This window comes from Falco cherrug, chromosome 3 (genome assembly GCF_023634085.1).
Source record: "Falco cherrug isolate bFalChe1 chromosome 3, bFalChe1.pri, whole genome shotgun sequence".
Taxonomy (NCBI): Eukaryota; Metazoa; Chordata; class Aves; order Falconiformes; family Falconidae; genus Falco; species Falco cherrug.
Window position 1 is genome coordinate 72491637 of NC_073699.1, and position 13682 is coordinate 72505318.

Genomic DNA, 13682 nt, shown 5'->3' on the forward strand with positions numbered 1-13682 from the left:
CCCAGAGTACATCAACAGTAAACCATATGTGTTTGGATTGGTGCTCTACAGGACTTTCCCCCATCAGCTTGAGGTGGCCTCAAGCTTTGTGTTGCCACTTTCATCTCCTATTCTCAACTCAACTGCATTTCCAATTCAAAATTCCAAAGGAAAGCACACAACCAGCTCCACACTACCTACATCTTTAGGTTTCTGGCCAGTTTCCCGCACAAAAGCTTAAGTTTATCAACCTCTCATGTACTTTTTCACTCCCCTACCACATGTTTTGCACCATTATACATAATATATTGCCTTTTCAACACAGCGGAGAAAGGTTCTGACCAGAGAGACATTGTGATGGGCAGGGTAGGCAGGGAGGTGCTGACTGATCAGTCTCAGGCAGCAGCTTTTCCCATGACGTACACAACCTATGTTTCAGTTTTGTTGCTAAAGGAGGAAATAAATCATTGCCCGATCCACGTGAAACCTGTGTTCTGCATTCTGTTACCACAGACCTACAGAAAACCACTGTATGGACGATACAGCACAGTATGCATTTATGCACCTTCAGACTAGTGTATCCTCAAGTGATTTTCTATGCTTTTGAAAAGCCTGCCCATAAGCTAACAACTCTTTAAAGTACTTGTAAGTTGTATGAGAAACGAAAAATATATAGAGAAATATATTTCTGTGATGTTTCCTCAACTTGATTGCTTTTCCATTTATATAAAGAAATAACGTACTGATTTGCAAACAGTTGAATATTAATTTTCTAAGTATGACATTCTGTTTCTGACAACCATCTCCTCAGACTTTATTTCTTTGTCTCAGTCCAGCTAAAAATCAAGAGGCAGTAGAAATTATAAAGTTGTTTATATCTTTGCATTCAATTTACTATGTTTTATAACCACTTCTGGTTTAGACAAATGTTTCAAAGAAATCAAACAAAATGAAGATACAAATCTAAAACTCTGTGCAAAGCCTGAATTCTTCAAACTATGTATGATCTTGTGGAATAAAAGCATATGTAACAACTTTAATGAGAGAGAGCCATAACGCTTTAAAGCCAAGCATGAAAACTAAAAATTTGTAACTTTTTCAAAGGGAAAAAGACAATTTAAGATCAACAAAAATTTAACATCACTAACTTGTAATATGGAGTGCATCTTAACTGTGTACAACTGAACCTGATTAAATTTGCTTTTAAAAACCACCAAGCTTTGGTAACTACACAGAATCACAGAATAATTGAGGCTTGAAGGGATGTATAGAGGTCACCTAGTCCAAGCCCCTGCTCAAAGCTGGCCCAGGGCTGCTCTGATCAAGTTCAGACCATCTCCATGGACAGAAATTCCGTTGGCTCACCAGACACCATGTTCCAGTGTCCAACCACCCTTATGGTGGAAACGTTTTCCATTATGTGAAATTAGAATTCACCATGCTCTGACACGTGCCCAATGTCCCTCACACTATCACTGTGCACCTCCAAGAAAGGACTTGCTTAGAGATCAGCAAGTCCAACTCTAAAAATCAAGAAGTGCCAAGTGGTCTTGCTCCTGCTTCTTTGTTGCAAGAATCATCCTACAGTTTTCACTGAAGCTGTGAGTTGCTATCATTTTTCTTGTGGGTATCCCACATCTGTCCAGTCCCAAAAGACAAATCACAGTCTATATGGAATAAAACTGTCTTTATCAGGATCTTTCCTTATCAAGAGAAAATAGGCCTATCTGCACTCCAGGCTGTTGCAGCTGGCCTGTTAGCAGGTCCTGAGATTTCTGATTAATGCCCACTCATTTACCTCAAACCACTCAACACTTTGTAGCATGGATATCTACCCTTCCACCAATTCACTAACAATTTTATTCATAATTATTAAAACAGGAATACAGATATTGTTTTGCTTCTTGAGACCACTCAGAGCAGAAGAACTTGATATTTGTAAGGTCTCAGATTGCATGGCTTGGAAAAGAGGATAAAAAAATGCATAATTGTATATCTACTCTTTGTATCAGAGGTTATTTTATTAATATGGCTTGAGATTACCTACTGAACATTAGGAAATAGTTAACTCAGTTACTGTCATGAAACAAAATCTTCTTAAAATGCCTTCTGTAATCATGTGGATCACTTTATTAAGTGTTCTAACATCACAAAGTGCAAGCAAGGTCCACTTGTCTGCTTAAACACAACTAAATCTACTTTTTGTTTGTGGTTCAGTAGACATTATCCCACTGTACAAAAAGTTAAAATCAGGATAGAATATTGTTATGAAATTAGGGTATTTGCGTGATTTGCTAGAACTAGGGGTGATAATGGTTATAATATGGCACAAAATTGAATTAAATAATAATATGAACGTGAAAAGGTACTTGTGCCGCCAATGATTTTATATATCATGATATAATTTTAAGAGGTTAAAAAATACGTTAAAACCCAACAGGAAAGGGAGTAAAAATAAGGTGTAAAAAGCTTTCTTAAAGGGTGCTATACTAAATTTTCCCAGATTTCAATCCCATCTTGTGTCTGGCAGATGAATAACTGTTTTGATTTTAGGAAAAAAAGAAGCCAACTCCTACTTAAGCGTGTCTGTGACTTTCCATGAGCGTTTTCAAAATTAACCTTGTGAAGACAATCTGTGTTAACAGAGCCTGCCTTAATCTAAGTCTAAACAGTCAGCAAATATCACTAAAGCCTATTATAGTGGTCAAAAGTACTGGGGAAAATATTTAAATTGTTTAGGTTGGAAAACTGACAAAATGGAAAAAATGAACTGATAGATTGCAACTAACCCTCATGGGCACATTTTGTAACTTTTTAGTATTTTCCACATACATTTTTTGTTTCCACATATATTTTTTAATGAGGACTAATTAAAGAAATCTTAGAGGCAAAAGAGCACTCTCCTCCTATTGTCAAGAAGAGGGAGCATGGCTCCATTTTATGTGAGTAGAGAATAAATCTTCCACTCTCATCAGCTTTCTCCCGCTCTCTTATAGATACTACACAGCCACAGGAATGCCAACTCTACAAGTATAGAACAAATAGGCAAGCTTTTACTGAAGTTGAATGCTTCAGGATTTATTTTCCAAAGCCAAAAGCGCATCTCAGTGCATATAACAAACAAATCTATACCCATCTTGCCAGTCATAAATGAAACAGACCAAGGCTATATTGAAGAAAATTATTAGTATTATAAAAACCAGCTACAGCTCATTTGTCTCTCCAGGAAAGAGCAAGCCTACTTCTGTAATATGACATTTTATGAAATGTGAAGTATCATGCTAGCATTCATGAGTACTATTACCATTTTGGCTTCCCTTGTACACTATGATTTAATCTTAAATACATATTTTGAATATTAGTGTTAAGCTGCTTTACCGCCTGAGATGTCCTCATGCCGATATCTTGTAATAAAATCTTGTGCAATTAAGACATACTTCAACAAGAAATGGATTCCAGTTGGAAGAAAGGAGAGGAGTGATGCTCCCCCGATTAGCGATGTTCGGGCACTGTTATTCTGAGATGCCTTCTGTCCATGTACACAAAAACATACTATTTACACATCTCTCGAACACCTTCACACACTGCCTCTGCAGCTGCGACCCCAGCACCGGCCATCAGCCCAGACCCCAGTTAGGCTTCTTCCATACCAGTGGCCACTGCCAGGACAATAGTTGTGGGGAAAACAAAGCCCCATCAATTACATGGGACTTCTTTTACCTCCTAACAAACTGTAATGCCTTGTGGGGCTGTTTAAAGGAGCCCTTTCCTCCATAACGTCTTGCCCCTTCTGACAGCCACACAGAGCCTGGACAGCCAGAGTATACTCTATCCATCAAGTACCTTGAGTAGGGAAATTGGGTGCATCTGCCTCTGTGTTATGGATTGTCTTTAAAATCTTCTTGTTTCTTGATCTTTCGTTTTGAGCTCTGACAAGCAATTGATATTTTTCATCAGTTTTCCCCTAGGTGCATCTAAGAGGTCAAGCAGCACAATGAGGTTGGAAGAAGTGACTGGCTCAGGTCACCAGTTCAACTTAGTGTTTAGGTTCAAGCTTTGCACTGATGGAAACAACTGCCTGTAATACTTTATGAACAAGCAGAACATAGAGTAAAAAAAAAAAATAATAATCAGGCATGAATTATCAGTATTTATTTTGCATTCCTCTTTGGTTTTGGTGGGGTTTTTTTGTTGTTGTTGCTAGGGTAAAATAAATCAACGTCCTTTCTTTGAAAAATATTCGACAAATATTCTCTAATACACCTCTCTGTTATTTTCTCCCGTTACCTCACAACTGCAGATGGTTTGTTCTTTACAGACACATATCAAACACATTATAGGACAATATTAAAGCTTCAGTTAGTAAGAACAAACATAGTCAAGTAGATATCATGTACTTTTTTAAAAAAAAATAATTCCCTTTTTGTTCAGTGATTTTGTTTGATATGTTAATAAAACTTAGTACTTACCCAACATTTTCTGCATCTTCATCACACTCAGCCCTATATTTGCAAACTCCACATTTTGAATGTTTTCTCTGAACTTCTGTCCCAGATCCTTCATACTCTGAAAAAAATAAGCTATTGTTAACAGAAAGCATGACTTTCATATTAAGCTCCTATTTTACTTACCTAAATCCATTTGCCTTCAGGTGTATTGTCAACATGAAGTTATCATATTCTGAAGCTATTAACTTTGATATCGCTCCCTTTCTCAAAATCAGACAATTGGAGGTTGGTAGAACTGTACCAGTGACAAGAAAGCCTCCCTGAAAACACTAATGTTTCATTGATTGACTCTTCCTTTATTCTTATTTCAGTGATTGCTATTTATTCTCGCCCCACTAGATACACAACCAGCACTGACATGTGTTCTAGTCACATTTACTTTTAATTGGCACTGGTAATGTATAAAGTCTGTGCCTTTTAATGTCCTTGAATATCAGGTAGTGGGGATTTGAATGCTGTTTTCTTTGACAGCCTTTAATTACAGATATCCTTATGCAAGGTTACTGCTTGCATTTTCTCCCCTTTTTGATTCCCAATGATGGGATTAGATTATGTTCTTATCTCATATATGCTGTGGTATTTTTTCCCCGATTACTCTGTTTAGTTGTACAGGACTAAAAGAAAAAAAGTTGTTTTAACAAGAAACTGGTAGAAATGCTATATACCCTAAAAAGTGAAATTAATGTCTCAAATATTCTGATCCTAAAAACATCTGCACCAATCTTACTGTTAACATGGACACCAAAACTCTTCACCAAGTGAAAAAGAAAGAAACTGTACTCTTACTGTTTCATTACCATTAGTCACTCCTATTTTTGATTTTAACATGGTGATGAAGGAAAGAAGGAGAGCTAGATAGTTGAAAAGAAGGGAAAGAACCACAGAAATCTGCAGAAGAAGTTGAGAACCAATTAATGCACTGCAGTATCGTGGTGGTGTACGGCTGACTGTACAAGGCTGTTGGATGGACAGAGATCGAAGTGATTCCTTTACTCATAGCAGCTTTATGTGCTGTAGCAACAGCAAATCAAACACCACCAATTAAACAGCTACATTTATATTCTTTACATGTAAATAGGATAAACAAATCCACAACAGTCCTTCCCAATTTTCCTGGACCTTGACTGAAGGAAATTTCTCCCTCCTGCCTGTGGGACTGCACTTATAGGGAGAATAGTGCAGGTGAGACTCTCAAATTAACTTTTGTCTAAAGTATTGTATGCATTTTTCAAAGATTAATATGTATCACACAACATTACAAAATTCCTGCTGTAGAAATTCTATCACCACTCTTATTAAGTTGCAGTAGAAGTAATTTGCTTTTATCTTTACAAATGTACATCTTATTTGATTTTTCCTTCTTTCTAGCTACCACATTCCTATGCCTGCGTGTGGCACCCTAAAGTGTCCTTTAGTGTCGGATTTCACTTTTCTGTATCAATAAATGATCCCCTACAGTTTGAATAAGTTAAACAAAAGGCTCAGCTTATGACTTTTGTTCATTGTATTTCCATTTCTGTTGCTGTTCTTATAACCCTCGACACCCTTTCCCAGCATGATAACACCCTTCTGGAGTTATGGGTATGAGACAGATTCTGGACAGACTGCTCCAGAAGAGTGTCATCAAAGCCAAGTATGATCTATGATATTCTTCAGTTAAAACATCTATACAATTATATTAATTTTTGACCATTTTTCTGCACTGACCATTATTATTATTCACCTTATTCCCCAATGAGTCCTTTTCAAGGTCAGCAGTCTGTGGGAGAGAGGCTGACATCAAAGAAAAATTGCCTGGATCTTGGACTCTCTACATATACCTGTTCTCAGACATTAAAATCCTGCCTGCTTGTGCATACTGTTAGCTCAGTGACCTGTCCTCTGTCATCCAGAGCAAATCAGTACCAGCTGATTTGCACTCAGGTCACCAGTGGAAGGGGTCACAAGGCCAGGAACAGTCCCTAGAAACACTCATTTCTGTAATGATTCCTTAAAGTTTAACAGTCCATTGATTGGCAGTGGTTTTGCACATCAGAGGTGCGCTGCGTGGATGTTGTGCCCTCTAGTTATTTAGGCTTGAATGAGAGATCGCCTTTGAGAAAGGTTATGGTTTTGAGATTATATGCTTACATGTTGTAAAAACACCTTTCTTGGAAAAATAAGGTTTTTTCAAAAGGGAAATTTCTCAGTAAAGGTTTTTCATGAACCTGTGATGACTGGCATTAAGTATTTTCCCCTCCTTTAGTTCTGTCCTCAGCTGATTCTTCTGCCTTCTATTCCACTGCTTTGCTTCTGATGGATGCCAGAGTGAGAGGCTGTAGACCCCCCGATCATCACATTTATTTTCTCTCAAAATATTTATACATTATTTCTTACTGTCCTACTAAAGAAAAAGAGACAAAAATATCATTGTCAGCCCAGGCATTTCTTCATCACCCACTTTTAAAGCTTTCTGCTGGTTACAAAACCCTTGTCTTCAACATTTGGTGCTTAATATCCTTCTGTGGTACTGCTAGCACGGAAAATATTTTATCATATCCTATATATACTATCTGACTTGACTACAAATACAACCAGAATGCTTTACAGAGCACTTTCACTGCACTATTAGCAATTCAATTTTGTAATGGAGCAAAAAAAGCAACATATACACACACATGTGTGCACATGCCTGCCATTCCTCCTGGACGTTAGTTTTACTCACTGTGAATGCCCCAGCACCTTTTCATTTTCATAAACAGTACTCCACAATTACTCTTTCATTGTTTCTATATACTACTCAGTGTAAACTTCTCTCTCTCTTCTCCACCACCACTCCTAAAATTGCTTTCTCTGCTGTTTTAAATTAGGTTTGTTTTAGAAAAAGTGTGGCCTTTTTTTCTTGATCAGAACTTGCTGGACCTCATGTATATAGAATTATTATATGCAAACAAAATAAAGTACAGATAAATATGTGCAAATCAAGAACACCTGTACTAATAATTTACACCTGTCAATGAGGTGTAACACAGATGAATGTTTATTCATGGAACATTACCAAATTAGGTGACAGTCATCTGTAAGTTTTAGAAGCTTCTTTCATTACTAGCTGCATGATGTTTTAGTACTAGCAGCATGAGGCACTGCATATAATTTAGACTGAAGTCCTTCAAGAAAATAGAGCTTTTCCCACCAATACAGATTAGGCGAATACTGTTTTTCAGCCTGAATTGGTAGCAGAAACTTTCAGTACCCCACTTATGTGCTGTTAAAATAAGTTAACCCATTAATATTTCAAAGCCTAAGTTTCTCTGCTGCAAATGTCTCCAAATAGGCAATGCATCCCTTGACAGATCACCCCTCCCTTCTCCTTTCTCCCCCACATTTGATTGCTCCTAAATAGGTTATAGCCATTAATTTTAATATTCCAATCAATCAGATCTTCCCTGCAGGTTTCAGTAATAACAATTAGGTCAAAATATGCTCCCAAATGAGCAATTCAGGCTCCTCTTGTTTATTATGCAGGCTTCTAATATTGATGTATAGATGATTACGGAATTTCTTCTCCTCACTTCTGTTGGTATCTTGATTAATTCTTCTTTGACATCTTAATTTCATGTTGAGCGAAAACTCATTTCCCTTCTCCTTTCAGCTTCTTTTCATGTTTCAGGGCAGCACCCCGTTAATGCTCTGTCCTTCAAAAGAAATGAGGCACAAGGATGGGATCCATGACTCCCAGCTGTCTCTCTGAGCTGCACTGCTCCCTAACACTTCTCCTTTGCAGAAGATGACCAGCTATATCTTAGGAGCTGCAGGGTAGCAGCCTGCAAATGGACAGCAGTAGCTCTAGAGGAATCGGCCAGCAGTAAATTGCTTCCCTCAGCAACTCATTTGTGTGTTCCTACAATGATAATATGTCTGGGTTTCTGCTGAGGGCTTTCAATCAAGCTTTAAGCAAAAGCATCGGTCTGTGTCAAGGTGGAGTTTGGTCTGCTTCAAGGCATGGCCTGGAAAGGGGGCTCTGCTATACATCTGTGTTTATCACTGTTCACAGTGAAGTGGGGGGAGTTTGTGGAGAGCTGCAACTACTCAGTAGCCATGAACGGATGGAATAAACATTCTCCTGTCGGGAAAGCCCCTCTGAAAACCAATTCCTATCTATTTCGGGACTATAGTGATTTTTGCTGTATCTCATGGGAACAACTAATCTCTAAAAGATTTTACAAAAATAGGAAGGCCACAGCAAACTGCCTTCTGCACCCAGAAAGACCCCACAGTGATCAGGCTTTGATTGCCTCAGTACAGCCAACCTGGAAATTCCCCTCTAAATACCACAGTCCACAGCAGCACACATTATGGGTTGCAGTTCACTGAACAGTTTAGTTACTTATCCACTCTCCCAATAATATTTGGGGCAACTTTAATGACACAGTTAAAATGGGTGGATCATACGAAAAACCAATATTTACCAGTGTGGAAGGTTCTGTTCTTTTATCCAGCTAGCCGGCTGGCTTAGAAGCAAAGCCTGGCTTGGCATAGCCAGTGATCTATACCTGGCTGAAAGATACTTCCCCTGTGCAGAACAGAGTGTACACTGCAGCTGCAAGCATGCTCCAGTGAAGATACCAGCCTTTAAAGTTTGATTTTGCAAGAAGGGGCATTACAGGTTTAACACAAGGATGCCTGGTCTATTTGTGACTGAGGTGCCTGGAGGAGGGAAGCTCAAAGTTTGATACCCTAATCACAACCTGGCCAAGATGATATGTTTGCCCAGTGGTTACAATGATGATAGTGTGTGCACTTTTAAGCAAAGGGCTTGAGCACGTGCACTCTAAGACTCCCTACCATGACACTACACTTTTTACATGTGAAACATTTTACCCATCTGACAACTGTAACTCCCATTTTGCTTCCATGCATACGGCACCATGGATAATGGTGGGGAAAGCTGGCATGCTGAGAGAGCTGGATCTGCTTTTACACTGCAGGACCCTTTGGTTCTGAATACCCATTCATTCCACTGCCTTGCTTCAAATGCAGCTAACTCCTTTTCCTCCAAAGAAAAACAAAACAACTTCAGGGAACCACCAGGGAAATTATGCATGAGTGGATGATGGTAGAAAATGGAAATGACAAAAAACTCACCAGACAACAAGGGAGGTGCGTCCCACAGTTTCATGAACACTCTGAATGCTGTTCTGCAGGCCTTGTTCAGGCTGCATGAGATGAACCTGCCCTCATTTGCTAACTGCATCCTGCACAAGAGGCAAGAGGAATCTGTCCTTCCATGCCTCCGGCTCCAGCATCTTTCTGAGCAAGCTTCAGCCTCCCCGAAAACCCTGCCTACAATAAGTTTTCACCAACAGAATGTCTGAACATGCAGGCCTTTTGCCTCTGCCTTGCTGAACCTTTGGTGAAATCTTGCAAGAAGTAATTCTTGCAAGTTTTAGCTCAGTGTTATTTTTACCTACAAGAAGTAGGATCTCAACTGAAATAAACAGAAATATTTGAAGCTCGAGTGATAGTCAGTGACAAGCCAGGTCACTGGTATTGGCACTTAAATCTTTCCAAGTTGCACACCATTATAGAAATATGCTAAAAGACATGATGCTACCTCCTATGCAGGGTGTTAATCACCATCAAGTTTCTGCAGTCATATTAAAATACATTAAAACAAATCAGTAGCATTATTACAAATTAAAATAAAAAATATTCGAGGTTCTAAACTGTGTCTGTTTATACCACTCTGACTGTGCGACAATTACTGGATAAGTGTTGTCCCCAGTGAGGAGAAGGAACAGATGGCAGCCTGCTAAAAAGCACATACTGTATATCAATCTATTAATTACTAAATGCAATCTGCTAGATGTTCATCGCAAGATACTTTAGCTATTATATTTCAGAGGGATTAGAAATTCAAAACAAATTATTGTAATAATAGTTAACTTAGCTATATGTATTGCAAGCATGTTATTTCCTTAGTTTAAAAGCCTGAAATGATTGGGTGCCATCTGTCTTAACTACCATTACATCTTTTTTAATATCAAGAGTGCATTTTTCTTAGACACAGATAAACACTGAACAAAAAGAATAAAAAAATTAATGTTATGGGCATACTAGGACACTTAGAAATCTTACCATTGTTGGTTGATTACTAGAGCACAGAACCTGACTTTTACAGGGCACTGATTTGTCTCTGAGAAACTGGCTTGAAAAGTCATTATCATTTGTTAACTCTTTGATGGTTCACATAAAACATGCTGATGGTTTTCAACACATCCTTGCACACTCCTGACTATATCACAGTCAACATCACAGCTGCCATTTCCTGCAGCATCACATAGAGAAAGTAAGGACTATCATCTGGAGCAAGAGCGAAAAAGGCCTTTATTTGGAGGGACATGGGAAGAACAGCTCAGAAGTTTTCCTTTACCAAAGATGGGACCTGTGAGCTCAGAGGAAATAAAGTTCTCCTTCAAACGTTATTGCACTATGCCTGGATGCCAGATGGAAAGTACTACCAAAAAAAGCCTTATGAATAGAGGACTACTGCCAGACAAAAGCAAATCATCTACGTCACCAATACCTTTGACCAAAAAAAAGCTTTGTCTTCAAAAAGCTTTCCTTCAAGAATCAGTGTCCCCATCTGCAGTGAACCAAAATTTCTTCCAATAATGTAGGATGTGATCATAAATTGGAGCAGAATTTAAACCAATGGCTCCAATTGCCCTTTCAGTCATCTCACTACTAGCTGGGTAACGTCGTGGTAGGATCTTCCTTAGAATATTTACAAGGACAATGGCTTTAATGCATTCATTAATGTCTTCTGAACATGGAGGCTACTTCAGCTAGATGATAATACTTCTACCTCACTGGGAGTCCTGAGTGCCAGCTCTTTTTAGGGTGAGAGCACAAGATCACCAAGATGATTGATTCTTTTTAGAACCTCTTGGCTAGTATCAAGTTGTAAAATTGAGGGAAAGAAAAATGTGTTTGCACATAGTAAGCACCCTGAAGAAAAAATTGTAAAAGCTCATCCTTAGTCACATTTATATAAACCTACCAAAGTTAATCTTCCTGAGGCTACTTGATTGGGTCAACACAGTTCTTTTTACAGGGAAAACATGGCAGCTTCCACCAGAAATAAAAACTTTAAATTTTTGTTAGAAAGAAAGAAAATGTTTCATGCAAGCTAGCAATCTACCTCTTTATGTACATGTGACAGCTTGAGGATCATTTTTTGTGCCCTATCTACCAGTTATGGAAGTACATCCAGCAGGTCAAATAGTGTTGCAATTTACAACTGGCAGAGTTGAATCTGAGCCTTAACTTCTCTTTCACTAGTTCTGCCTCAAAATCTATCAAATCACTGTTTAAACAAAGTGGATCGGGAGCAATTTTATGACTGTATTTTTCAGAACAGGGAAACTGCAGAATGATTCATGTAAGTTAACAGAGGGAAGCCCATGTCTTATATGCCAATCTAAAGGATCCCACCGACTTCAGCTGTGACTTCAACTAAACTAAGCAACTTTTTTGGGTCTCAGTCATGACTCTGTGACATTGCTTTCTGTAGGGGTGAAACATAATGGTAGAGTAATGAGGGGTTTGAAATTTCTCTAATTTCTGAATTAACAATCCATACTCTTCTTAGAAGTGACTTCAGGATACCCATTGCCACAAGTGATCAACAGCTTGGTTTCATAAGTGCAATTTTTATTATGCTAATTGAAAGTTCAGACTGCTAAAATGAGTAATTTTATTACAACTCTTTGTTAATACTGCGCCGTCAGAGCATAGAAAATGGAAATCGCTTATGCAGAATGTCAGAGGGGAATGAGACAATTATATTACCCTTAAAAATTATACTCCATCTCAGTCAGGCATACTGAAAAAATTCTCCCACTCTTAATTCTTTTCCTAAAATCTAGTATCTTTGAAACAGTAAACATGATTTGGCATTTAGCAATTTTGTGGCATATGACAGTTTCTAAGGGAAGACATTGTCTGAAATATTCTCTGAGGAAGAGGACTTCTGTTGGGTTTTTAATTGGTTCTAAATCTACTTTTCTTTTTTGACATAAAAATTAATGCATTTAACATCATACAGTTTGGGAGTAGGAGGGAAAATCTGCATCAAGTCGAGTTTCAGAATCATTAATGAGCTTGTTCTGTGTCTGGAAAATGAAAGAGAACAGTGTGAACCAGTAGCACAAATCTCAGCTGCATGTGAAACAAGCAGTTAATTTCAGCAGTGGAGACTGTTACAGGCAGAGCTATAGCAACTGAAAAGCACAGCTCCGATGCTTTCCCAGTACTTTCATTCACAGTTAAAAATCTACCAGCAAACAGTACACCTCCTGCACAGCAATCGTAATGCTTCCTGAACATATACAAGTAGCTGTACTCATCCACTCCCTGTGTGCAAGCATCACTGGTGCATACACAATCACACTAATCGTGTGTTTAGGAAACATAGCAAACACTGATTCTGTGATTAACATCTGGAAATGTAAATCCTGGGAAGAAAACACAAATCTCTAAGCTAGCATGTTTGCTCACTTGCTGGCTCTCTCTCCCCTCACTTACCTTGTTTCTCACAAATCTCACTTATCTCATTTTTCCACTTCCATTGCTCCTTCTTTGTACTTACAATCAGTAGCTATAACTAACCCACAGGGCACAGAAGCTCCCCATGCAATTTGGTTCCCATTTGTGCACCTGTAGTCAAGAGCATTGATATCAGACTATCAGGTCTGGGTGATTACTGTATCTCAGCATATCCCAGCTGCCTCCAAAAGAAAATGGAAAGGGTTGGGTAAGGTGGGAGCTGTGCTCTAGTCAGTTCCATAGCTGGAATAACCATGGAGGCAGGACAGTGGTGTGCAGGAAGCACCTCTACTCTGCAGGTCACTCTGTGCCCATGTTCCTGTCCTTTCCTCGTCTGGATCCCAAACAATGCTATCCAAACAACCTATCCTCAATAGGTTCAGCATTCTTTTAGAAGCTTAGTTTTAATTCTAAATTCCCTTAACTTGTAATAAGTCTTTGATGTTTCTAATGTCTCCTTGTAACCCTTTTACAGTTACTTGAATAATGGAACAAAACCAATTCCAGATACAAGAATATTGTGGGTACAAAGATATCCTTGAGTTTCTGGCCAGAACAGAGTTTAATAACCAAAGCAACAGTGGATTCCATCCTTTGAAGGATTGT

The 13682-nt window shown here is 38.6% G+C and overlaps 1 protein-coding gene across 2 annotated transcripts in view; it reads right to left on the reverse strand.

The window, feature by feature from the left end:
* Positions 1-13682, reverse strand: part of TMEFF1 (transmembrane protein with EGF like and two follistatin like domains 1) — a 130645-nt gene that overhangs the window by 27846 nt on the left and 89117 nt on the right. For both annotated transcript variants that reach the window (XM_055706314.1, XM_055706313.1), the window contains exon 5: positions 4449-4545. In XM_055706314.1, coding sequence (XP_055562289.1) covers positions 4449-4545 — 97 coding nt within the window. The remainder of the gene's footprint in view (positions 1-4448; positions 4546-13682) is intronic.